Below are 27590 nucleotides of genomic sequence, written 5' to 3'. Positions count from 1 at the left end.
AGTGGAAGAGAAGGTCGAGGGTCCGAGAGGCAGAGGGCGAGGCCCTGCAGAGAGGGTGTGGCGTGTCCACGGCCTTCCCCGCAGGACAGGGGCGGGGATGGGTCCCAGTGCGGGTGCACCACGCAGCCCGCTGGGAGCTGACAGCTGGGTCCATGTGATGAGTTAGCGCCCAGGCCACACTAGTGGCCCCCTTGCGTGTTCCCCTGCCCACCTCGGGTCAGGCAGGGCTGCTAGTAGAGAGAGGAGTCGTCTGTGAGAGGAGAGAGGGGCACATCACTCCCCAGCTTGCAGACGTTCCCAGGACCACTTCCAGCTGCCACCAGAGTAGCAGCACCTGGAGCGCGAGCCACCGTGATGGTGTCCCCAGCCACTGAGCCTGTCCCGTGGGTGGAACAGAAACTGGCGCCTGCCTCTTAGCTGGAGAAGTCTGAAGGCAAAGGCTGGCTTGAGCCTCCATGGCTGGGTGAGAGAGGGCGGCTTTGCCAGCAGCCTGCACTCGGACGGCTGCCCGGGGCCAAGCAGAGGCCTCCGGAGGGAGCTGCACGAGTCGCTGCCTGTGGGGCCCCGAGATCCAAGTGCAGGGCAAAGGGAAGGCGGCAGAGCGGGCAGGGAGGGGCGAGATGGAAGCCTTCGGCCAGAGTGCGTCGTCCTTGTCAGGGGAAGGGGCAGTGCACTGGTCCCCAGGCGGTGTCCTGAGGCCCCCCGGGTGCACTCTGGATGGAGAACGCGAGGACCCGCCCCGGCAGGGACCACCAACGGCCAGAGGGCAGCACAAGGAGCCTGGCTAGCGAAAAAGAAGCTTGCCTTTTTCTCTCCTGTCGGATCCCCGCCCTCTCCCACCTCCCTTTTCCATCCCGCAGTGAGCAGGACTGCGGGGAGGTAAGGGGCGAAGCGCAGGAGGAGTGGAGCCAGGAGAGTAAAAGAACCGAGCACGCCGCCGAGGCCAGCACGGCCGGGGGAGGGAAGCTGTGTGTTAGGGGCGGGAAGACAGTTCGTCTAGGTTTTGATCAGACCGGCCGGAGCTCTTTAACGGCCAGAAATGACAGGCAAGCTCCATCGCGCCTCGAGATGCCGTCAGGGAGTGAGGGAGAGACAGAGCTGACAGAGCGCCCAAGGCAGTGGTGTGAGAAGCAGAAGCCTCTTCTTCACGGTGCTCTCCTGAGGCCGCCTGTGCGCTACACTGCTGGATGGGGGCCAGAGAATTAAGTAACCTCTGTTGGAAGGCTGCTGTGTAGGCTGCTAGGTAGGCCCTGAGATTTAAATGATGGGTAAATCCCGGTCCCACACAGCACAGGCCCACAGTCAAGAAGCCGGCCCTGGGAGTCATGGAAGACGGACGAAATGTGACAGAAACAGGACAATTCCTTTGAAATCATTACTTACAAATCTTGATATCAAGTGGTTTTCTTGCTCTTCCCTGGATTTTCTTTTTTTCTTTTTTTTTTTTTTTAAAGTACTTGAACTCCGTTTTTTAATTTTTTAAATTTATTTTTTTTTATTTATTTATGGCTGTGTTGGGTCTTCGTTTCTGTGCGAGGGCTTTCTCCAGCTGTGGCAAGTGGGGGCCACTCTTCATCGCGGTGCGCGGGCCTCTCACTATCGCGGCCTCTCTTGTTGCGGAGCACAGGCTCCAGACGCACAGGCTCAGCAGTTGTGGCTCACGGGCCCAGTTGCTCCGCGGCATGTGGGATCCTCCCAGACCAGGGCTCGAACCCGTGTCCCCTGCATTAGCAGGCAGACTCCCAACCACTGCGCCACCAGGGACGCCCTTCCCTGGATTTTCTTAAAAGTAGAATGGAAGAGGGAAGGACAAGTTTTAAGTGGTAGAAAGTTCTGGTTTCATTAGATCAGATTACTTGAAGGTTTCTTGGGACTTTGATTGAAGATGGTAAACAGGTGTTTTCACGTTCTTATAATAAGGTTTAGGCCAGATTTTCTAAAATAGTTTCATAGGAATTTTTAAATGTTGAAAGTATTATTATCTCAGGAAGATATGATTAAGTTTAAACTTTAGTCTATTTTCCAGGTAAACTGAGAAATCTAACTGCCTAGTTTACTCCAATGTTGGTTTTTTAGAATAATTTATCATTTTTATCAGGAGAGGCAGAAGTCTAACTCAGGCATAGTGTTCTCTTTCCGAGTAAAATGATGTAGGGCACGGAATGGATTTCTTCCTCTGCCTAATTATTCAAGGATAAGCCTTGTGATCTAAGAACGAACAACATGCTCTTGTATCCACGGTAAGGGGATTAACGGTCTCGTGCCTGTTAAACAGCAGCCCAGCTCCTATTTAGTCCTTTGATTTCCAGAAACAAGAGCCCGATTCTTCCCACCCTAGTTGGCCCTGTCTGGCTCCACTGATGAGAAGTGGCAGTGGAGCCCGTTCTTAGACAGTTACCTTCAGACCAGGGCTCCCCACACTTGAGGAATGGGAGTGGACATTTCTACCCTTTTAGTGATTTGCTGACAGAAGCAATTGTATATGTATAAGTATTACAGCTTTGTGAAGCAGTCGGACAAAATTATTATTCCAGTGAATACAAAGAATTCCATCAGACCCATCTATATTTACAAATCTTGAAAGTGTAGGTTTGCTGTTTAGCTGTGCTAATGCCATTTCAGTCATTTATTTATTTATTTTTATTGAGGTATAATTGACAGATCACATTATATTAGTTGCGGGTATACGACATAATGATTTGATATTTGTGTGTATTGTGAAATGATCACCTCAGTAAGTCTAGTTAACATCCGTCACCGTACATTGTAATATAATTTTTTTTCTTGTGACGAGAACTTTGTAAGATTTAGGCATTTCAGTTTATTTATTACATCAAAACGTACTTTAAAAGACATGTTTAGTTCAGTAAGTGCTGTTGGCTGATTAATTTTTCATTTTGTGCAAATCTTAGAGGACATTCAGTGTGGTCACATTTAGAAGAAAGGGCATGGAAGAAGTCACGCTGGTTGGACATAATCTATCACTGGAAGGAATCTGCATCTTTTGGTCGCTAAGTAAATCATCTACTGAAATCTGTAAATCAGTCTTCATGTTACTTCCTTTAGCACCCACTTTCCTTACATGTACACTTCCTCTTGGCTACCTCTATCTGCACTATATTCAGGAGTCTTCTTATACTAGAGAGTTGTCTGTGTTATGTTGTCTGAATATTTGTGACTGGGGAAACAAAGTTTTAGGGAAGTAATCTCCCTCCTTTCCTTTCTCCCTTTTCTATTATTGCTGTGCTGGCCCAATTTACTTTCTCAGTTACTCTCTCTTGGAATAATGTGGAAACAGTGAGTAACAACAATGGAGCTCATTACTCCGTTCTGTTAGTTCATTCATCCATCTATTCATATCACAATCACTGAGTGCCCACACGGGCCACACTCCAGGAGTACAGGGCCGCACAGTACAGGGTAGCCTTGGGTCTTGGCCTCATGCCCCAGGGCCCAGAGAAGTCTTGTGTTGCAGATGGACAGAGTGTTTGATAGGCTCCCAGGGAACGCTCAGCTGATAAAATTGAAAACGGTGCTCAAAGCTTGGAGACTATGAAGTTCTACTGTGGGTAGAAATTAGAGCCCCTCCTGACAAAGCCTGTGGACAAACCACGTGGAATCCAGAAGCCCTGTGCCCTCCCCTCTGTCCTGGGTCTGTTCTCCGACGGAGTATGGAGTCTTGTGGGCAGATTCGGGCATCGCGGGAGTTTTGGCTCCCACTTTGGTTTTAATCTTCTGGTGAGCTCACACCGTGACCTTGATCTTCAAGCGTCTTAATAGCACTAAACTCCTAGACCCGGCACTTATGGGCAGGGTCGTGGCATCTAAATGCCCTTGCAGTAGAACTCTTTTCCTAACCCTCCCTAACCATAGTGGCTAATCATTGTTAGCTCTTGGTAAACATCTGTGAGTGAATGAAGCATGCTTAACGTCCTGGCTCTTAAACCAGGGGCCCGTCTACTGGGCTGCAGTGGACACAAGCAGACGGTGTCCCACCCACCGTTTCTCCCTCTTGTTGCACCTGAGTCCCCTGGGCGGATACTCCCACGGTGAAGGTGGCGGGAATGGCCACAGGAGAAGGAGCTCCCCACCGCCTGCATTTTACCTCTTGTTGGACCTCAGTGTCTTACTCTTGCGGTAGCCAGGACATCCGTTAATTTCCCAAAGGATCATCCAGACAAGGAGGAAGCCCCAGCCCACGAGGGTGTCTCCATCGTCCTATGCAGCCTCTGCCTTGCAGCTGGCTCCAGAAGCAGGGGTGTGCTTTCCCCTGGCCCTTTCCCCACAAGCTCGCTACTTTAGGAAGTGGGTTTACTCGTTACCTGTTCAACTGCCGAGATCGGAACAAAATGTAAACACATCTCTGTAGTTCTGTTTCTGTAGTTGATATTTGTAGAGCAGAAGCTTACTGTTTTGTGTGCTTAAAATCTTTGACTTACTTTTCCTGGCCAAACCATCATGTAGGCGGGATACTTACTACTCTTCTATTGAGGAAGACCCTAAGCAGTTAACCGTACCCTCGCTGACACACGAAGGTCTCAAGCCCTTTCTAGTAACTCATGCAGGGTGCAATGCCTTGTCTCATGTCTAGCAAGTGGCAGGTAGTAAACTTCAAAATAAAAGCTTGATTTATAGAGTTTCAGCCCAGGATGTTTTGTATGTAACAGTAACTGTCTCCATTGAAAATGTTGAGTTTAATATTTTCAGCCAACAATTTTAATGTTTTGGACATCTTTATTTCTGAGTAGATAATGTATTTTCCTTTTATTTGCTGAGGTGCTGTGCTAAAGCATGAGTTACCACCCAGTGGAAACACGGAATGTAGGACTTGAATTCGTAGTAAGGGATAGTGGGTTCCATGGTGATGGGCACAGAGAAAGCGCTTGGGCCACGGCGTGTCGATGCAGCTGTGTGCATCCCTCCTCCTGCCTTGGTTTCTTCATAGCACATCTCCCCACCTGTCAGTGTGTACGTTTATTTAAATGTTTACCTTCTGTCTCCGCCCCCTTAGAAAGCGTGCTCCATGGGAGGGAGAAGGGACTTTGGTATGTTTACAGCTCATTCTCTGACTCTCTGAAGGGGAAATCTTGAAATTCATGTTTGAACAGTATTTGAAGAGGCTTTAGATGGAAAGAACAATACAGGCAAAGTGTCCAAATGACCATTTACTTGGTTTCCGGCCCCCTCTATTATGCCAGCAATATTAGTTTGTATTTTTTTTTTTGATTTATATAAATGGCTTGTGCTACCCATAATATGCCACTTCCCATCTTTTTCATTTGACAGTGTATTTTTGAGATTTACCTTTTTTAAAAAAATGTGTAACTCTAGTTCCGTAGTTGCCAGCTGGGGGTGATTTTTGTCCTTCAGGGAGTGTTTGGCAATGGCTGGAGACATGTTTGATTGTTATTACTGGAGGAGGTCCTGATGATATCGAGTCCGCAGAGGCCAGGTTTGCTTCTAAACATCCTGCAGCGCACAGGGCATGCACATCATAGAATTATCTGGCCCAGACCGAACAGTGCAGAAACCCTGGGCTCTTTCTTTCCTTTAATCTGTGGAATAGTAGTCCCTTGATAGCAATACCATATTTACTTTATCCCTTCCCCTGTTGGTGGACATTTAGGTTCTTCCAATTCTCTGCTCTGACAAAGGGGGCTGCGAAGAACATCCTCACCAGTGTGTGTGTGTGTGTGTGTGTGTAAGAGTGTTTCTGGTGGCCGCACTGTGTTCTAGGAAACACTTCCAAATGCTGCTTCAGAAGGGCTGGACCCATGGACACCCACAGCACTGCCTGGGATTCCAATTCTCTGCATCATTTCCAGCATTTGATATTTTTTAACTTTTCAATTTTTGCCAACCTGAAGATGATAAATGAGTAGCTCATTTTAAAAAACCGCATTGTCTGATTGTTAATAAGGCCCAAAACATGAGTCGTTCGCACCCCACAGCATTCTGCAAAATGGGGGATATGTTTTTGCCAAGCACACACCACTTCATTTTGTTCATCTCTGTGTCTTTGAAAAAGGCACATTTTGGGAGACCAGCGTTGACTGTTTCTGCCAGTAGAGGTCGCTGTCCCTCAGTGGCTCTCCATCAGTGTCAGTGTGCACCGCCCGCCCCGTCCCCTCCCCCCCCCCAACATCTGGCAGTGCCTGGAGACACGTTTTATGTTTACAATATGGATTATCTACTGGCACCTAGAGGATAGAGACCAGGGATTTTGCTAAAACCCTACAATGCAGAGGTCTGCACCCCACAAACAAAGACTTGTCTGGCCCCAACAGAGCCAGGGTGGAGAAACCAGCATGTGGATGAAATCCTAATGTTTGAATCTTTGAAAGAAAGACCATGACAATCTCTAGGATAATGAAGCTATTTTAGTATTATTTAAATTAAGAACAACCTTTAAACCATATAAAGTGGGCAATAGGGGAGAAGCACGCCTTCCTGAGAAGGGTGTTCTCAGGGGCAAAGGCAGGAAGGGTGGGTGGGCAGGAGGGAGTGAAGGCTTGGACGTCAGCAGTGCTTCCTCAGGGCGGGCTCTGCAGGTAGGAGAGGTGGCTCTGGGGCTTGGCAGAGCCCCTGGCTGGAGTGGAGGGAGCTGGCCTGGCGGTCCGTGCCAGTGACTCAGGCAGGGGTAGGGCAGAGGTCAGCTGGGTAAAAAGAACTGTGGGTTTGAGTGTCAGGAGGAGGTGGCCTTGGCTCTCAGGACTCAAGGGGGACGTCAGGCTGCAGGAGGCCCAGGCCCGGGAGTGCTGATCCGCTCCCATCTCTCCAGCGAGGCTCTGTGACTGGGCCCTGGGTGGCTGGGTGGGGCCTCACAGCAGGGTGGGCGGCAGACAGGGAAGGCTCCGGCAGGCCTGCTGGTCAGACCGGGGCTCAGTGTCCTCTTCTCGGAGGCTGTTGTGCCGGGAGCAGAAGCTTCTTCTCAGAGGCCCCGGCCTGGGCACAAAGGCAGAGACCACTCCACGCCTCCACATGGGCAGGAAGGCCGATGGCCTGGGCTCGGGGCTCTGCCTTCTTCTCTTGGGGTCGGGGGTCTCAAAGCTGAGAGGCCCGTCGAGCCGCCTTTTTCCATTCCCGCATCGGCTGAAGGCCTTCGGCTCGGTCTCCTCGGCACAGGGGTCCGGGGACTCCTGGCTGGGCGGACACGTGTAGAAGCTGCCTAGGCTCTCAGGGAGGCCGGTACAGATGTTCACCGGGCTCTGCGTGTGGCGGCAGTGGCGGGCGTTCCACTGGGACCGCATCATGAAACTGTTGCCATGGCGGTTAAAGCCCAGCCCCGTGAAGGTGTGGAGGGGCGGCCCGCCGGGAAGGCGCCTCCAGGCCTGGGGCACCGAGGACCCGCGGACCCGGTAGTGGCGCCAGCTGCGCAGGGCGGCGGGGAGCGGGACGCTGCGGATCCAGGGCCTGCGCTCCCGGCGGCGGCGGCGGCGGCGGTAGGACAGGACTTGGCACCGGTCCCGGCCCAGCGGGAGGCAGGGGCCGCGGGCGGGCCTGGTCCATGGGGACCATGGGGACCATGGGGACCGGCGCTTCCAGGCGCGGGCTGGCTGCGTGGCCTTGGCCGTGCCCAGGTACCTGCTCAGGGAGCTGCCCATGCTCGCGGGTCGGCGGGGTCGGACCTTCGACGGGCTTTGGCTTCTGGGCGGCCCCGAAGTCTGTAGACGCGAAGCTTCCGGCGCTGAGGCGACCGTTGGCATCGGGGCGTGGGACGGCTCGTGGCGCGTCGGAACCTCTGGGCACGAGGTCCTGCGCGGGCCAGGCCAGCGCCCCGCGGACTCGGGGCCTCGCGGGGCGCCCCTGTGTTCTGAGCACAGGGGATCCTTCAGCTCCCGCTGCTGGCCCAGGCGCTTGGCTCTGGGTGGAGGGGGAGCCCTCCACTTTTTGCCCTTGACATTTAAAGGGAGAAAATATAATTTGTACCAGGTCCTGAAAATTACAGAAAGTTGACTGAAGGGCACTCTCTTTCATTATTGTAAAAATGAACATAATGCACTTGAATGCTCCTTTAAGGAAAAAGAGCGAATTTACTTGTATTTCTACAGAGGCTGTGTGTTTCTTCTAGAATGGTTGCTCATGTCACTTTTTGCAATTTTGCTTATAAGGACATGGTGAAAGCCATTCAGGATTTATGTTTTAGCTCCGACAACGCTGGTTTGTTGTGGACTCTCCTCTTATTTTCTACGTTCATACATTTCATACATTCATATATAGATTGTCTCTAATCTGAACACTAATGCCATTTCTTGTCATTTCTACTGGTGATCCAGGTATACAGAGTAGAGTGAGGCACATTTCCAATTTATAGTTGGAAGCAGGTACCCGCAAAAACAGTGTTCAAAACCTGCTGGTAAATGTTACAGCACTTCAGTCTGGAGGTCTGTTGTTGGGCCGACCCCAGTTACTGGAGTAGGAGAGGGGTGGAAACAGTGGTCAACAGAGGAAGCAAGTCCTCGATCAGCAGATTTGTCTGGTTCTGAGAGGTGGAAGGCTGAATGAAGAGGACATTAAAAGATCCTGATGAGGAAACACAAAAGGGTTTTGTGTCAGAGAGAGAGGCCAAGAGTTGAGCAAACAGGGATGCTGTCAGCTAACAGGTGATGAAGAATGAGATATCTAATGCCCTCTACTGAGCCATTCCCTTTTTTGTTTCATTTTTGGTAGATTCCTTATTTTAGGAATGATCCCCAAGTCTATGATTTTGAAATAAAGGAAATTTCCTATATTATTTTCTTCTTACTAAGACATTTCTTCACCTCTTAAGATGGTAATAACACCAGAGTGGAATATCTAATGCAATTTGGTATTATTCGCTCATAATGTACTTTTTTTCTTCTCATCATCTGCAGAATTTCCCACGTCCTACTTTGCAATGTAACCCAGCGGGTGTCATTCTGGTTTGTGGTTACCGATCCTTCAAGGAATCACACCCTTCCTGCTGTTGAGGTACAGTCAGCCATAAGGTAATCACCGCTAAATATGCCTTCCACTGGTAAATCAAGTTATTGGTTAATTCAGCTGTTTTCATAGATTTTGAAGACTTCTCTCTCTGGTTCACAGTGATTTATTTATTAAGATGTCAAAGGTTTCATTTCGTTACTTTGGAATAGAGATTAGTATAGATCAGTGGTTCTCATCCAGGCGCAGTTTTGCCTCCAAGGAGACATTAGGCAATGTCTGGAGACATTGTTGTTGTACAGTGCTGGTGACGGAGTAGGCAGAAGTTAGGGACGCTAGTTTACATCCTCCTGTGCTCAGGATAGCACTTCACAACAAAGAACTATTCAACCCCAAATATCCATTGTGCTGTGGCTGAGAAGCCCTGGTTTAAACATTAGCTACGAAGGTTTAGTACTGTCTTCTTTTGGCAAGAACACCTTGTACGGCACTATTGTGTGATGGTTCATTATATGCCTTCTTGAGCCCGAATGCTTAGGTGTTTTTTGTTTTTTGTTTTATGGAAGTATAGTTGCTTTACAATGTTGTGTTAATTTCTACTGTATAGCAAAGTGAAAGTCTTTACCTTTAAAAGATAATTTTTTGAAAAAAAAGGTAAAATCACGACTTTCATACAAATTAAAAATAAATGCTATCAAAGATTTTATTATCTTATTAGTTAATGAGGGAACTAGTAAGACGTTAAAACCAGTTTAAAGGAGACTTCAAGGCAGCATGCAAATGCAGGAATTGAAGAATGGTGATGTTTATTTATTAAAAGATACACCAGTCTATCCATTGGCAGTGCTCCACCAGACACAATTCACCTTGATTTTCTGTGGACAAGAATCATTTACATTGTATCAGTTCTCTCCAACTTACAGATATGCAATATAACTCAAAAACAATAAAAGGGGGAAATTGTCCAGAAAGGTAGACTTGCAGGACACTCAGTCATATTTTTCACCCATTTGAAGTTTTACCCATTTTTTCCTGACAGTTCCCCTCCTCCTCTCCTTGGGATTGTAACAAACTTTCAGAAATGAAATGTATTCTTTTCTGCACAGAAGCAGAGGAAGCAGTTTGTTTTTATTTCAATTAATGTGCACTTTATGTGTGTCAAAACTTCAAATCCCACACATGATTGGTGTTGGGCAAAGGTATATTGGAAGAATGAGTTCACAAAATAAACTATTTCCTGAAAAGGAATGAAACAAAGTTCACTCTTCTTACAAAGGATTTATTTACAAGTTACTGAAATGCATATTTTTCTCGTTGCCAAAGAGAAATATCTAGTGAAAGAACTCATCTGCTCTTTGTAAAATATTAATGTTTAAGATAATGAGTGTATAATCAAATGCCAAATGTTTTTGTGTGAATAATCATCTGTTTCCCTTGCTGAAGCAAAGGCATTGAGGCTCTATACCCATGGGAAATGAGTTAACAAGGTTTTCTTTGTTTTGTTTTGTTTTTTTAATAAATAAATAAATTTATTTATTTTGGCTGCATTGGGTCTTCGTTGCTGTGTGCAGGCTTTCTCTAGTTGCGGCGAGCGGGGGTTACTCTTCGTTGCGGTGCGCCGGCTTCTCATTGCGGTGGCTTGTCTTGTTGCGGAGCACGGGCTCTAGGTGCGCGGACTTCAGTAGTTGTGGCACGTGGGCTCAGTAGTTATGGCTCACGGGCTCTAGAGCGCAGGCTCAGTAGTTGTGGCACACAGGCTTAGTTGCTCCGCGGCATGTGGGATCTTCCCAGAGCAGGGCTCGAACCCGTGTCCCCTGCATTGGCAGGCGGATTCTTAACCACTGCGCCACCAGGGAAGCCCTAACAAGAAGGTCTGAGCTAAATTGTTTCTGCACTTTTGCCAGTAAGAATACTGCTAAGAGCCACTACTTAGGGAGTAAGAATTAGGAATATTGTATTTCATGAGAAAAGGGATTTTATTCAAGCCCTGTGACGAGGGAGGGCTACAAGGAAAATGAAGGCACTGTGGTTAAACCAGGCTTCAGTTAATGTGAGGAGGAGGAGTGAGTGTTTAGGGTGAAGGTCGAAGATCTAGATGAATATGTTCACAACAAAATGTCTGTTTCAAAGGCCCTAGTAGAAAGGGCTATTGAGGGGGTGAGGATAGCCAATAGAATGGGAATTTATGTCCGGGAATGGATAGGGCTCATCAGGATTGTATGAAAATAAAGGAAACAATACCAAGAGGGAAGGATAGAGTGAAAAGAAAGGAGATGGTACCTAGAAGGCAGGTGGTAGGAATGTCAAGGCTGAAGAACCTATGTGGTTGGGCAAAATAATGCTAGTTCCACCCAATGCTTGCATAATATTTTCTGGTTCACAAGGCATGTTCTGATGCATCTGTGGCATTTAGTATCAACACCAATCATTTGTGAGCTATTATTATTATCCCTGCTTTATAAATGAGGAAATTGAGGCTCAGGGAGATTAATTGATTTGCTCAGGTCACCTAGAAAAATAAAGAGTGACAACTTGAACGCAGGCATGTTGCCAGCACATGCAGTGATTCCCCCCCCCCCACCCCGGTCTGCTAGAGTATCCACACCTGTGGAATTAGGCGAGGGGATGACAGACCAGTTCTAAGATGTCTGCTTTTGATCTGTTTTGAGGGACTGGCCTTATTCAAGGCCAATCTTGGCTAGAAGATATCCATGGTGATTGACGCCTCTTGGGGATTTCAGTGGTAGATGGAGATATAGTTTGTACTAAACTAGAACTTCTTATCAGCCTGAGTGCTAACCAACCAGGTAGACAGAATGAGAATGCAGAGCAACTTTTCACTTTACTCTGTTATACCTTGGTAGTGGGGTTCATTATTTTGTGGGAAGGTTTGTGTTATCGTGTTAGCAAAATTAGGTTACGAAAAAAGAAAACATTCCATAGTTTGATAAAAATTGCATTGAAATTATCCCCTGTTGCAGATTTCCTGGCTGGGATTCTCCTTCACATTTATGAATAATCATGCCTCCCCATAGATTTTCATTTGCTAAAGGAGGTCTTTCCTGATACCCTGGTGCTGGTCTGCAGAGATTCTCCAGCTTTTACTCTCAGGTTCAGGATCAGTAGTCACCAGCCACATGTGGCTCTCAAGCACTTGAAATGTAGTTAGTCCAAGATTAGATATGCTCTAAGTGTAAAGTACACACCAAATTTCAACAACTTAGCACAAAATAAAATGTGAACCAACTTAAAATTGATTACATGTTGAAATTATATTTTCTTGGATATAGTGGGCAAAATATATATATATATTTTTAAAATATTTATTTATTTGGCTCTGCTGGGTCTTAGTTGTGGCACAGGGGAGCTTTAGTGGCAGCATGTGGGATCTTTAGTTGTGGCATGCGAACTCTTAATTGCGGCATGTGGGATCTAGTTCCCTGACCAGGGATTGAACCTGGGTCCCCTGCATTGGGAGCTCAGAGTCGTAACCACTGGACCACTGGGGAAGTCCCAAAATATGTTATTAAAATTAATTTTCCCTGTTACTATTTACTTTTTTTTTAAAACGCAGCTCCTAGAAAATTTGACATCACACATAAGGTTCACATTATATTCTGGTTTCAGTGCTGCTCTAGAGGTTGTTGAAGTCAGCTTGTCTAGTGTGAATTCAGTAAAGGCCACACAATATCTCCAAGAAATCTCCTCATCTAATTTGCAAATTCCAGTTAGAAATTTAGTTTCAGTCAAATAAGTTTTTGCTACCAACCCCTCCCTAACTGCCACCAACCCCTCCCTAAGTGCCACTACCACCAAAAATACAGATTTTCCCTGGGGAAAGTAATGCATTTACCTTCATATTTTTCTAGGCTTTTGGACTCCTAAAGCACCATTTACTTTAGTCATATGGAACTACTTGCAGCTGACGCAACACATCATACTACATACCATGTCTCCAGTTCCTATGCTCACTGCACACTTTGGTCTAAAGAACTCCTACTTGTCCCTCAAAGCACAGCTCAAAAGTTGCCTTCTGGGCTTCCCTGGTGGCGCAGTGGTTGGGAATCTGCCTGCTGGTGCAGGGGACACGGGTTCGAGCCCTGGTCTGGGAAGATCCCACATGCCGCGGAGCAACTGGGCCCGTGAGCCACAGCTGCTGAGCCTGCGTGTCTGGAGCCTGTGCTCTGCGGCAGGAGAGGCCACAGTGGTGAGAGGCCCGCGCACCGCGATGAAGAGTGGCCCCCGCTTGCCGCAACTAGAGAAAGCCCTAGCGCAGAAACGAAGACCCAACATAGCAATCAATCAATCAATCAAATAAATAAATCTTTAAAAAAAAAAAAAAGTTGCCTTCTTAGGAAAGCAGCTCTGACATTTTACTACGATGTACTTACCCCTCTGCTGTGCTCCCACTGTGCCCATATTTACCTCTTGCACTGTGATTGCACTGTGATTGTGGAGGGACTGATGGGCCATTCTTCTAGACTGTAAGCTCCTTGGGGTATTTTTATTTCATTTTGTATCTCCAGCACCTAGCACAGGATCTGGTACTTAGTAAGTTTCCAGCAAATGTTTGTTGAATTGAATGAAAAAAAAGATCAAACTGATGGATTTGCAGCTGCTCCCGGCTTCATGTTCTCTTTTCTGCTGCTGGTTTTGTTTTTTCTTCTCATATTTATCACCCACTTTTTGCATATTATTTTATCTTTTCAGGCTTTTGGTATTTATGTAAGGCACCTTAAATAGAGTTCTGTCATTTTAATCTAGATACTGCCTCTCAGGAAATAAAACATGGTGGGCAGAGCTCAAAGCTCAAGACTTCCAGTTACTTCTAGGACATTATCAACAATGGAGGGCAGTAGTACATAGAGAAGCATCTTTCTGGCAACCAGCACTGCCACTTATAGCCAGAAAACCACAGCATGATTGTCCTCATCAAACTGTCTGTTCAACCTGAAGTCTCCTGCTAGGGGGATGCTCTGTTTATAGAGATAGTTATAATCATGGGGAGATAGGGTTATACCTTCTGTTTCTAATGTTTCTTCTGTCTTGTTTCATTTGTTTTTAATCATCATTGTATTTTAGAATGAATAGGAACCGGATCAACAATGCCTTCTTTTTGAATGACCAGACTCTGGAATTTTTAAGAATTCCTTCCACTCTTGCACCACCTACTGACCCATCTGTGCCCATCTGGATTATTATATTTGGTGTGGTATTTTGCATCGTCATAGTGGCAACCATGCTATTGATTTTGTCAGGAATCCGGCAACGTAGAAGGTAAGATATTTAAAGGGAGTGATTTAAAGAGCATTTTCTTATTTACTCATGACTTGGAAAAACAAGGAGCGGATTTTCCCCTAGCTGAAGAAAATGCGTTATATCTGAAACTGAAAAAATTGGTGATTTTTCAAAATATCACTTATGCTCTTGTTTTTGGAGACTTTTTGGAGTCCGTGTCCCTTAGTTAACTATGAGTCCTTCCATTACTATCTTTCTTTCTATTCTACACCATGTGAATGTTTTATATCTAGAGTTGGTTTTAATATCTGGGTTATGATTTTGTAAGCTGGATATACAGAGCTAAGCAGACTTTTTGGGTAGGCAGAGTTAATCTTTGCTAGTCATCCACCTCCAAAGACTAGTAGTTCCATAGTCCTTTTCATGCCTTCTCACCTTGGCCTGCCTCTTCCGGTGCCTGCAGCTGCCATCTTGTACTACACACTTGTGCGATGTTTTATATTCCCTCCCTTTGATGGATGCTCTTCCCTCCAGTGCCTATGATTTTATATAGACCCGTGTTCTTCACAGTGGCCTTTGAATCAACTTCCTGCATCAGAATTGCCTGGAAAACTTGTTTAAAATATAGGTTCCTTTGCCCTACCACAGACCCACTAAAGTCGATTCTCTGAAGGAGGTGCATTCTTTTAATTGAAGTTTAGTTGATGTACAATTGAAGAAAATATGTTTTAATGAATATCAAGGCTATTCTAATTCACTTAGTTTCAGAGCTTCCAACTTAAGTACTTACATTTAGATTCCCACTCCTGGAGTTCATTTAGCTGGATTCTGGGGCACATGCAAACTTTGCTGTCTAAATTATTGGTATTAGAGAATTTCAGACCAGTGGGAGAGTTATTTAGGTAGAGAGGAGACAAGATTTCTTAGCACAATGAAAGGAGAAAATAATTTTGTTTGCAAGCACCTCTGATCCAGAGGGGAAGTGGAGAGAGTCCTCAGCTCTTCAGTAGACGCTCTGATGCTTCTAAACCTTCCCTTCTGATACCAAGGAAGAGGAATTCTGGTAAGTGGGAATCACAGGCGTACACATTGGTTTTCAAAAGGGTTGGTGCCCACACGGGACATGCAGGTTGTGTTTGGCCAAGTGTGTGATTGACTAAATGTTTCTCCTGAGACTTTCTGCTTTGCATATGGTTCACCCTGGTTATTAGCAGAAGGTAATCATTTTAAATTTGGGGCTTTATAATTTTTTTCACAAATGGTAAGTGAAATGCTATGGAATAAATGTGATTTATGTGTAGTGCCCAAATTAAGCTCAAAGATTAAGATCAAGTTGTACTTGCTTGCTTTTCTTGCTCTTGGCATGGCACATAATGCTGAGAGTCTTGGTACAAATTATTAATCTCTTTTGTTTTGTTTTTCAGAATATTAAGAAATATTCTCTTGCAGTATTTGAATACCTATGTTTAATAGTTTTAAGTTTTATATTAATCCTGAAATGCTAGGATTCTATGGTTTCCAACAACTGTAACCTTTGTGAATTCACGCCATCTCCTTGGTTCCCAATTTCCTCACTAGTACAATATGGTGAAGGAGGTAGAAGAATGGGCTCTGGAGGTAGACTGCTTGGATTCAAAGTATTTATTGCCTAGACTCTGCTCTTGTATGTAATCCATTAACTGTATGGATATCAGGAAATACAGGCAATGAGTCAGGGAAACCAAGCTCAAGAGGATATAATTTGTGGTGCTAGAGTCAAGTTGGTTAAATTTTTCTTTACTGTCTGTGCATAGATAACTTTGCTCGAGTGACAGTGAGGTATATTAGAAAGAATTAATTTGCTGGGATCAAAAGAGTTAATAGAGCTCTTGAAGTAGTGCCTGGCGCTACTGCTGTTAGCTGTTACTGTTATTTTATTATCCTGCCAGTTGCTGGTCTTTTAGCTCGTTAGTGCTGGGATCAGCTATCTCTTCCTTCTGAGCAGATTCTGCAGTAATATAATAACTGAGTGTGTAGCATCATAATCTGTTACCCGGGAGAAGGGAGGCTGTTGTCACAACCTTGCCTTCACAAATTTAGTTCATGTTCAAACCAGGAAACAGATGGACAAATCTCCTGTGTCAACCTGGAGAGCATCAATAATTAGCAAATAGAGTCAGGACAGTTATGACAGCCTTCTGAAGAGAAATTGATTTGTTGGGTTTTCCATTTGTTACGGAAAAAATTTGGTGGGTTTTTCTTGGGCAAAGTATTGCTTCAAAGGTGGGGAGAGGGTGCAGTTCGAAGTGGGGAGAGCCCTGATCATTGTGATGAAAGCCTTTTCTAATTGTGGAAAAACTAGGAGTTGCCCCTGAAAGCCTTTAGTGTTGAGGAAGACAAAGATTTGTTCAAGAATCCAATTCATACATTAGATAATAATGAACATAGTTTGTGTGATACAAAATCTTAAACCTAGAAGACCAGGAGGGACCACAGGGTCATCTGAATCACCATTCTGCTTCTGCAGAGAAGAGTGCCAGTGTCATCTAAGACATGTGCATCTTTATACCTACTACTGAAGAAATTTCTCAAGTAAAGCTTTAAATATTCTGTTAGCTGTGTCAATAACAGCTTTCCATTGACTGTTCAGAACCACTGGGTGGAAAGTATGCAGTCACTGGGGGCCCAAACTAGGTGAACTCAAATACTAGTTATACCCTTTAGCTGAGTGACCTTGGTTGTGTCATGTAATTTCTGTGGGTCTGTTTCTCCATCTGTTATAGGGAGATAATGTCTCACAGGACTTCCATGAGGATTGGGTGAGAAAATGTGTATAAAGCACCTAGGTTATAGTATGTACTAAATAAGCAGTAATTATTATTATCCAAGATGAGCTTAACCCATTTCTGTGATTAAGGGATGCTGGAAAAAGATCTCTTTTCCATCCAGATATTGCCACCATACTGCAGAAAATTTTCCAGTTCAATGGCTTATTGCTTGAGATTTTATTAGTTAACAAACACCTATTTTAAAAGGCAAGTGATCTGATTAGGCCTGCTGTTTAATAGTGGTGGACTGACGAATCAGCTCTCTAAAAAAAAAAAAAAAATACCTTGATTTGTAGCATTTGCTGACTTCCTATCCAGTCTGAAATTTCTGCATGTTTGAGTCACCTCTAGCAAGCCTGTACCAGCCAGTTTCAACACGCCATTACAACTGCCGGCTCTTTGTGAAATAATTCGAGGAGGTTGCTTCTCTATTACCATCTAGTTAAGAACTGCAGTTTGCGGAATTGAGAGATTTGTTGAAGGAAAAAAGTTGGAAAAGTCATTTTTTTTTTTCTTTTGGGGAACGATTAGGGAGTTGGGTATGTGGGAAGACAACCAAGATGAACTGCATATACTTGACAGTGATGTCTGTACTAGATCTGTGTCTAGCCCCAGCCTGGAAGTGGCTATTTTAGCTCTCTGGTCGGCTTTATGGTAATGGTGATGATGGTGATGGTGATAGTGATCACTGTAATGGTGGGGGTGATGTGATAATGCTAATGGTGATGAAGTCGATGATGTGATGTGTGTTTTAGTTGAAAGAGCACTGGATCCATTCTCCTGGTTTTGGGTTCCAGTCTCATGCCCTGGCATTTTTTAGCTGAATGACCTTGATCCAGTCATATATGGAAAATGAGGATAATATTTTCTTAAATAGTTATGATGATGGGAAGACAAAATTGGAGAATGCACACAAGTGCTTCATACACTGGGGAGTGCTATATCAATGTAAAGAAGCATCGTCATCAAAAAGCAGTTACAAAGTGCTAATTCTATGTAACCTGGCACTTTGTGCTATAAAAGAAGAGTCACAGACACAGCACAATTTCAGACTTGTATGTATATAGTAGAATTGATTCATGACTCCTGCATATAAATAGACTGTTATAATGTTATTGTCTTAGGAAGGGATCTTAAACAATGATCTGTATCCATCTCTCCAGAAGCCAAGGCCCAGAGAGGTAAAAATATCTTATTCCTTTATTGACCATCCATTATGTGATAGGAGCTCTAGAATGTATCATGGAAGAGACGTACATAGATAACATGGGTGGTCCTTGCCTATAAGGAGATGATAATCTTGTAGTTGTAACAAAGCCAGGTCAAGGACTCAGGACATTGAACCCTAGCTAATGCTCGCAGTTGAGCAGAGTCACTAGTAAATTCACTTGGCTTATTTCTGGTTATATTTCTCTTCCCATAAGGTCAATAGTAAAGGGAAGTGCATTTGCATTTCTATGAATTTTTTCACACAAGGGGCTGGGGCTCAGCCAATATTTTCATATACTGAAACTTCACATTCTTATAGAGTCTCAATTAAGTGAATAAATTGTCTTGAAAATAGAAATGTAAATGAAATCAGAAATGTTAGAGCTAATAATGGTTTTACTTTGCTGTTCTTAAATGTACACACTCAAAAGGAATCAAATATGTGTTTTGAGCGAAGCCTGGGGAGATGAAATAGAGTTCTAGGTCTACTCCTTTCACCAGTCTCATCCCATTCTGAAAGACAAGTTGCTCTACATATTTGAGTCTCAGCTCCTGCATTTGAAAAACAGGGATAATAGTAAAATCTACATAGTATTGCAGTAGGAATTAGGTGAGATGATGTATACAAAGCACTTAGTCTGCCGTGTAATAGATACTAATTCTTACTGTTTTTGCTATCACATCACCAGTCTCACTGTGCTGCAACGCCCACTAAAATCGTTCCAGCAGTGCTGCCATTTCCCCAGGACTCATCCATACTGATTATGACGACAGTCCCACTTCCCCAATAATTAACTCTGTCCTGTTTTGAAATCATATTTGTCTGTCCTTTGTTGTTTGTCTGGCTGTTCTTGGGTCTTGGCTTTTCAGCCCTATCTTGTTTGAAGGGAGACAAAAATACTGTTTCTGCTTTTAGCCGCCACTACTTTATCTTGAGCAAACCCCGATGCTCAACACCCCCTAGCTACGTGGGCCACCCGATACAGGCAGACCTCACTTTATTGTGCTTCACTTTATTGTGCCTCGCAGATACTGTGTTTTTTACAAATTGGAGTTTTGTGGCAACCCTGCGTTAAGCAAGTCTGTCAGCACCACTTTTCCAACAGCATTTGCTCACTTTGTGTCTCTGCGTCACATTTTGGTAATTCTTGCAATATTTCAAACATTTTCATTATTATTATACTTGTTATGGTGATCTGTGATCAGTGATCTTTGATGTAACTATTGGAATTGGGGGGGTCCACAGACCACGCGCATATAAGATGGCAAACTTAATGATGAATATTGAGTGTTCTGACTGCTCCACCAACAGGATGTTCCCCGTCTCTCTCCCTCTCCTCAGGCCTCCCTATTCCCTGAGACACAACAGTATTGAAATCAGGCCAGTTAATAGCCCTACTGTGGCTTCTAAGTGTTCAAGTGAAAGGAAGAGTCACATGTCTCTCACTTTAAATCAAAAGCTAGAAATGATTAAGCTTAGTGAGGAAGGCATGTTGAAAGCTGAGACAGGCTGAAAGCTAGGCCTCTTACACCAAACAGTTAGCCAAGTTGTGAATGCAAGGGAAAAGTTCTTTAAGGAAATAAAAAGTGCTAATTCAGTGAGCACACAAATGATAAGAAAGTGAAACAGCTTTATTGCTGATGTGGAGAAAGTGTCAGTGGTCTGGATAGAATATCAAACCAGCCACAACATCCCCTTAAACCAAAGCCTAATCCAAGCGAAGCCCTGATTCTATTCAATGTTATGAAGGCTGAGAGAGGTGAGGAAGCTGCAGAAGAAAAGTCTGAAGCCAGCAGAGGTTGGTTCATGAGGTTTGCAGAAAGAAGCCGTCTCCATAACATCAAAGTGCCAGGTGACGCAGCAAGTGCTGATGTAGAAGGTGCAGCAAGTTATCCAGAGGATCTAGCTGAGATAATTCATGATGGTAGCTACACTAAACAACAGATTTTCAATGTAGATGAAACAGCCTTCTATTGGAAGAAGAGACCCCCTAGGACTTCCATAGCTAGAGAGGAGAAGTCAATGCCTGGCTTCAAAGCTTCAAAGCACAGGCTGACTCTCTTGTTAGGGGCTAATGCAGCTGGTGACTCAAAGTTGAAGCCAGTGCTCTTTTACCATTGTGAAAATCCCAGGGCCCTTAGGAATTACGCTAAATCTACTCTACATGCGCTCTATAAATGGAATAACAAAGCCTGGCTGACAGCACATCTGTTTACAACATGGTTCACTGGATATTTTAAGCCCACTGTTGAGACCTACTGCTCAGAAAAAGATTCCTTTTAAAATATGACTGCCCATTGACAATGCACCTAGTCAGTCAAGAGCTCTGATGGAGATGTATAACGAGATTAATGTTGTTTTCATGCCTGCTAACACAACATCCATTCCTCAGCCTATGGATCAAGGACTAATTTAGACTTTCAAGTCGTATTATTTAAGAAATACACTTCATAAAGCTACAGCTACCATAGATAGTGATTCCTGTGGTGGATCTGGGCAGAATCAGTCAAAAACCTTCTGGAAAGGATTCACCATTCTAGATGCCATTAAGAACATTCATGATTCCTAGGAAGGGGTCCAAATGTCAACATTCACAGGAGTTTGGAAGAAGTTGATTCCAATCATCACGGATGACTTTGAGGGGTTCAAGGCTTAAGTGGAGGAAGCAGCTGCAGATGTGGTGGAAAAAGCAAGAGAACTAGAACTAGAAGTGGAGCCTGAAGATGTGACTGAATCGTTGCAATCCCATGACAAAACCTTAACAAACGAGGAGTTGCTTCTTATGGATGAGACAAAAAAGTGGTTTCTTAAGATGGAATCTACTCCTAGTGAAGATGCTGTGAAGATGGTCAAAATGACAACCAGGGATTGGAATATGACATAAACTTAGTTGATAAAGCAGCGACAGGGTTTGAGAGGATTGACTCCAATTTTGAAAGAAGTTCTCCTGTGGGTAAAATGCTATCAAACAGCATTGCATGTTACATACAGAGAAATCATTCATGAAAGGGAGTCAGTCGATGCAGCAAACGTCACTTTTGTCTAATTTTAAGTAATTGCCACACCCACCCAGCCTTCAGCCACCACCCTGATCAGTCAGCAGCCATCGACGTCAAGGCAAGACCCTCCACTACCCTCCACTAACAGAAAGGTTACAATTCGCTGAAGGCTCAGATGATGGTTAGCATTTTTTTATCTCCAAAATATTTTTAAATTAAGGTATGTACTGTGATTTTTTTAGACATAATGCTATTGCACATTTAGTAGACTACAGTATAGTGTGGCTCGCTTTATTGCAGTTGAACCAAACCTGCTATATCTCCGAGGTATGCCTGTACTTTTTCGGTCCCCTCTTTTGCCCATCTTCTCTCTGGATTTATGAGAAATAGCCACACTAAGGCTTCTAAGAGCTAGTTTCAGGTGTTTTAGTCACGGTTTTTTTTTTTTTTTTTTTTTTAATCCTCTTCCTGAACCACCTGACATGCAGGAACAGCGGAAGTCATTAACACTCATTTTTATTTTTCAGGAAAAAGAATTCATGTTTTTAGCAGAACATCGAATCAGAATGATCCAGAAAGATAGTTAAGTTTTATTATACTTAGAGCAATGTGCAGGCAGTGACTCAGTTTATTACAGGACACACTATGAAATGTGACAAAGGGCTGTATTACTGTTAGATAACCTTTGAGCTTCTTATCATGTCCGCCAGCCAGCAAGTTACTGACACTGCAGTTTGTGAAGCCTGGCAGTGCCAAGACTGTGAACAACTAGATCTAAGGTCACAAAAGAATAATATGTACCTAATTTGTCATGGACACGGCTCTCGTTTTGATAAATTTCCACAGCGATTTTGCTCAGAATCTTTTTGATTAAGAAATCCTTCTTCTAAAGAAGAGAAACTTGTCCTCATCCATCTGCATCTTCCTTTTTCGTTCTTCCCCATTCCTTGTGATGCCTGGTGGATTATTTTTCCTTTGTGGTTGGCGGGCGTGGGGGGGGAGGCAGGATTTCTTGCCATGATCTGCAAGTGTCCAGCTCTCTGCAATTTTTCTTCTAACTCTGTAAAAACATTTCTTTTAACTGAGGAAACCGGCAAATGAACACTGGCAACCATTACTTCTAAGACTGCTGTTGCGTTGCCACCTACTTCAGAATGCTCCATCCACTCATATTTGTCATATGAGTTTCATACTTAAATACACAAATTTCAGGGTAAAACTTGACTGTTGAAAACCTATTTATTGTTATGGAGAATTATTATTCACTCCAAGCCCAATGAGGAGTGACTTGGGGACAAATTGCATGAGCTAGGCATTTTTGATGATAATTTATAAATATACATTTGTCGCTAGGGTGTCATTCTTACTGAAACATCACTCCTCTCTTTTATAATCCATGAAAAGGAGGGGAGGATGAGTGAAATTCGGAGTTTTTCTTTTTTATTGAGCCCTTTCTTTTCACTTTAGGACAAGAACTGTGTCTCTTCCACACATAGTAGGCACTCAAAGCATAGTTATTGAATGAATGTTGGATACTATGAATGGAAGTGATGTGTTCGATGGTTATAGAATGTCAGTTGTCTTTGCTTTCTGGACGACGTGGAAAGTGACGAGATACCCCTGTCTACAGGAGGAGGGGCCAAAGAATTCTAGTCCTCTGATAGGTGATTTCACCTGGCTGGAGGACCTTCTCATCACAGAAATTGTATGCCTACTCCAACTGGCACTGATCATTGACCGCTGATGCTTGGAATGGACAGTGCAGTATCTTCACCCTGAGGAAGGGAAAACACAGCAGCCTGTCCTTACCTAGGTCTCTGGGACTACAACCCCCCGACTTCCACTCCCAGCATTGGGCCTGTAGTGGTACATTTTGACATTTGACAGTGGCATGCACAATGACAAAATACTTTCAAGTGATGACAGTGGGATCTACAGTATTGAAATGCTACTTTACTTTTCTTTATAAACTCCACCTATTTGAAATTATCTAATAAACCATCAGTGAACCCTGGCAAAATCTGTACTCACTCCTAATTCCTAAGGTATGAAAATGAGTACTTTCCTCCATCCATTTGAAAAAATAACTATTCAATAAATACAAGAAATATCACATGTGTACATTCCCTTCCTTCCTTCCTCCCTTCCTCCCTCCCTTCCTCCCTTCTTCCCTTCCTTCCCTCTTTCCTTCTCTTTCTTCTGATAGATCCCATTCAAAATCTACCTTGGGCTGCTGTCTGAGTAACTTTGCCTATAGCATTAGTCCATCCATTCTTCCATCCAGTTGTTTGTTCCATCACCCAGCTACCATCCAATCATCCATCCACCCATTCATCCATCCATCTATTAATTCATCATCCAGCCAACCAGTCATTGATCTACATTCATTGATCCATCCATTTATCTGTCTAACTAGCTAGCCAGCTACTCATATGTCTGTCCATCCAACTCTAAGCACATTAGTTGAGTGCCTGCTCTATGCTGTCAGCTGTTTTACAAAATATCTTTTAATTTGGAGTTGTCTGATTAGTTCCTCCTGAGAGATTCAGGTCAAAAGAATTTGGTGATGGGGTAGGGCAGGAACACAGAACACAGAATTTTATTTTTAGAATATCTTCTCGGTGCATCACATCTAGAGGCACTTGTCAGTTTGTCTCATTGTTGGTGATATTCACCAAATTTCTCCCTTTACAAAAAACAAATGTCTCTTTATAATTAGTACATTGCTGGTAGGAGTGTTACATTGAGACCCTGTGAGTATCCTATTCCTTAATCATCTCCCACTCAGTGGTTTAGTATCCATTGAGGAGCCTCATCAGAATCAATTATTATTATATGGTGATTTTCTGTTTCTGTTGCACCTTCTATATTGGTTGTCATTCTTTTGTAAACAAGAGCTCTTTCTTTTCTCTGCCTTCCTCCACCATATTCTTTAAAGCACTTTGAAATGAGCTCTCATGTAGGACTAATAGGAAACTCTACCTTGATCATCTTTGGGGCATCTTCACCACCTCCTCACCCACTAGAAATTCACTAAGTTTCTAAGGGACTTTCATAGCGGTGGAAGTCCATCCTGGTCACCACAGCAATGTCCACCATCCCAGCCATGTGATCCACTCAGGTCTGCCTCTTTGGAGTTTCTACAGATTTCTGGGACAAGAGAATCTTTGACAAGTCTGGGAGCCTCATGCCTAACATCATGCCTCCATGGTGCTTCAACATCTAACTTGTGATAATCCTGAGGGAAACTCTTCTGCCCTCTGATTGCCTAGAGGTACTCACATCTCTTCTCCTCCTACCTCTATAATATCAAGCACAATTGGCTCAGTGTGTTGGCCTTTCACAAAAGACAGGAAGAATGTTTGAATTCAAAGCTACATTTTTCCACACTCCAGGGAAAGATTAAGGATCTGGTTACCACTTGGATTGGGGTAGCAGCGTCTTTAAAGGGTCTGAGAATGAATAACTTAAAAATTTACCTGTTAAATAGAATTTTTTGGAATGACCTGGGATTATAGCTATGAGTTGTAATTAGTAAAATGTGTTCTGAGTTCCAAAAACCTGACTTAACAAATGAATACAACTATTTTGTAATGAGTAGAGCCAAGGAATGATACCTGCAGTTTACAATGGTTACATCCTTTCTACAAAGTAATGTGAGTTTGCTTCTTGGTATCTCATTTCAACCTAATTTTTACCTAACATTTGCAGACCATTAATTTGTCAAATCTTGTGAGAGGAATTTATTACTTTTTTAAATTCAATTTTTGTGAAGTTGTTCTCCTAGAGCTAAATTTTTTAACTTGCCAATTTACCATATATTTTCCTCACATTCCTTCATGCAGTTTGTGTGTGTGAATGTACATATGTATATGTGTGTGTATACAAACATATTCATCATATAAATATATATATTCATTCATGTACATATATATATATATATATAATCCAGGCAGACTTCTGATCTTGATAGCATCTTTTCACCTCATCAACTCTTTATGATCTTTGAAATTTATTTGAAAATACACAATGTCATCCATTTTCCCCATCATTCTAAGGTTCCTCTTACCTTTCCTGATCTCCATGTTTGTACAGAAGACCATCCTTTCTCTTCCTAGATCCCAATCATTCTTTTTATGTGCATTTAGGGAGAACAAAGGACCATCTGAAATGGAAGACACTGAAGATAAATGGGAAAACACAATCACAATTGAAAATGGCATCCCCTGCGATCCCCTGGACATGAAGGGAGGGCACGTTAATGATGCCTTTGTGACAGAGGATGAGCGGCTCACCCCCCTCTGAAGGGCTGCTGTTTTGTTTCCCCCTGAAACTCAACACTTGTTTCTGTGCAACTGCTGAACATCACAATTCACTGAGGGAAGATTATATATTTTGTTTCACCATTCTTCTTTTGTAAGAAATTTTGAATGTGCATGAAATTGAAAGGCAATGAATTATACCCATGAAGACCGTTGGAATAATAAGCTGTTGACTATCCAAAATATTCTAAAATATTTCTCTGACAGCACAGTGTGTAAGTGTAGTCATGTGGCATTTGTAGTTACTGATTTTAAAATGCATTAGTATTTAAGCATTTCCAGCAATAAGGTCAGGCCAGTATATATATATCACACTTTAAAGACCTAAGAAAAAATATTTTTCCAGTGGAGAATGCCTATAATATGGAGTCCAAATCACTGAAAATGGATCCTTTTTGAATATCATTTATATCACTCTGTATATGACAAGATAAGCAAGAATAACAAGTAATTACTGTAAATGGGTTGGATAAAAATGGGCGTGTTGATATACAAGGTGGAATTTGATCCTGTTATCATACCAACAGTTGCTTATATATATTTTCTGACTATCATTCTCTAATAGGGCATCTCTATTCATTGATTATTTCTGCAGTTTGTAGAAGTACAATCTATGCTAACTTAATAAAGTGCTAATCATCTCTTTTTAAGTGACTGATTGTAGTCTGCAATTTATTTTCACACTGTGGAACATAGTAAGCCTAATTTTTATGTTATGTTTAATCTGCTCTCCAGTCCTAGAAATGAATTATTTTTGTTGTGTGTATCCCTGCTTGAAGACTGTAGTTTTTAGACTTGATCTTACTTTCAGATAGGCCATGTATCATTCTAAATTCTAATAATAATTATTATACATGTATTAATAGAAGGAAAATATGCAGCTCAATCTCCCACTGCTATCACCCATAGTTGGTGTTCCGGCGGTAGTCTCTAACTCACTTCCCTGCCTCCAGTGGATACGAACTCTGAGAGGGGTAGTGGAATGCAGAAGGTTTATTGGGGAGTGCTCTCAGGAGATATACCTGTAAGAAGTGAGGAAGGCACGTGTGGTAGACAGACACTAAGGTGTCTGTCATCTCCTGATGTTCACGCCTTCATGTAACCCTCTCTCCGTGAGTGTTAAGGGGACCTATGACTTGCTTCTAATGAATAGAATACAGCAAAGCTGGTGAGATGTCACTCCTGCAGTTAATTTATATGATATCTGAGTCTGTCTTGCTAGCAAACTTGTTCCAGAGACTCTCCTTGCTGGCTTGATTAAGTAAGTGGCCATGTTGGGAAAGCGCAAATGAAACTGTGAGCAGGTTCTAGGAATTGCTGGTGGCCTCTCAGCACCAAAGACAGCCTCCAGCCAATAGCCAGCAAGAAGCTAGGATCCTCAGTCCTACAACCACAAGGAAATGAATTCTGTCAACAACTGAAGTGAGTTCGGAAGTGGATTTTTCCCCAGTCAAATCTCTAGATGAGAATGTAGTCTGGCCAACACTTTGATTGCAGCCTGAGCAGAGGATCCAGTTGAGCTGTGCCCAGACTCCTGACCCATGGACGTTGTGAGATGATAAATGTGTGTTTTTTAGGCCACTAAGTTTGTGCTAAAGCATTATGCAGCCATAGGAAACTAACAGAGTAGGATTAAGCAGAGGGAGAAGTAACCAGAAACATGGTTACAACAAAGGCCTCAGCCAATCCTTCAGGGATCTTAGGAGCTGAGGTTGTCCCTGATTGAGATAATGTGGCTGGGCCTTTGTATCTCTCCATTAGCCGGTTACGGTCATGGGTGCTCTCTGGGAAAGGATCTGCCCTTGGAAAGGGCAGTTCCCTGTGGCTGAGGGCAATTCCCACTGAAGGACTCAGCCACGAACCTTCAAAAGCCATTATTTCCAGAAGCTGGGGATGGGTATGTGGGCCCTAAAGAGGGGGCCTGGGTGGACCCCCAGGATATCCACGACACCTTCGCCAGTCATTTGGCTGCAATGTAGATAGAGTGAATATCCAAAATGCAAACCTGATTCTGTTGGTTCCTCACATAAAAGCTTTTAAAAATGGTTTCTTATTCTCTTTAGGATAAAGCCAGACTCCTTAACACGGGGCCTGCTGTGGTTTGACCCCC

At 43.6% G+C, this 27590-nt stretch overlaps 1 protein-coding gene across 4 annotated transcripts in view; it reads left to right on the top strand.

Moving 5' to 3' along the window:
* CLTRN (collectrin, amino acid transport regulator) overlaps positions 1–26145 on the top strand; it is a 35151-nt gene extending 9006 nt beyond the window's left edge. Inside the window, exons 4-7 of one of the 4 annotated variants that reach the window (XR_009500267.1) lie at positions 8856–8969; positions 13987–14181; positions 15104–15205; positions 25307–25393. Coding sequence is in view for 3 of the 4 variants with exons in the window: in XM_059911346.1 (XP_059767329.1) it covers positions 8856–8969; positions 13987–14181; positions 25307–25463 (466 nt within the window). In the remaining variant the exon portion in view is untranslated. Of the gene's footprint in view, positions 1–8855; positions 8970–13986; positions 14182–15103; positions 15206–24279; positions 24795–25306 lie in introns of those variants that run through there. The other 3 variants (XM_059911346.1, XM_059911347.1, XM_059911348.1) reach the window with 3 other exon arrangements.
* The last annotated feature ends 1445 nt before the right edge of the window (positions 26146–27590 follow it).

This window comes from Balaenoptera ricei, chromosome X, assembly GCF_028023285.1.
Source record: "Balaenoptera ricei isolate mBalRic1 chromosome X, mBalRic1.hap2, whole genome shotgun sequence".
In the NCBI taxonomy this organism is placed as follows: Eukaryota; Metazoa; Chordata; class Mammalia; order Artiodactyla; family Balaenopteridae; genus Balaenoptera; species Balaenoptera ricei.
Note: the sequence above shows the minus strand (reverse complement) of the source record. Positions and strands in the feature narration are given on the sequence as shown.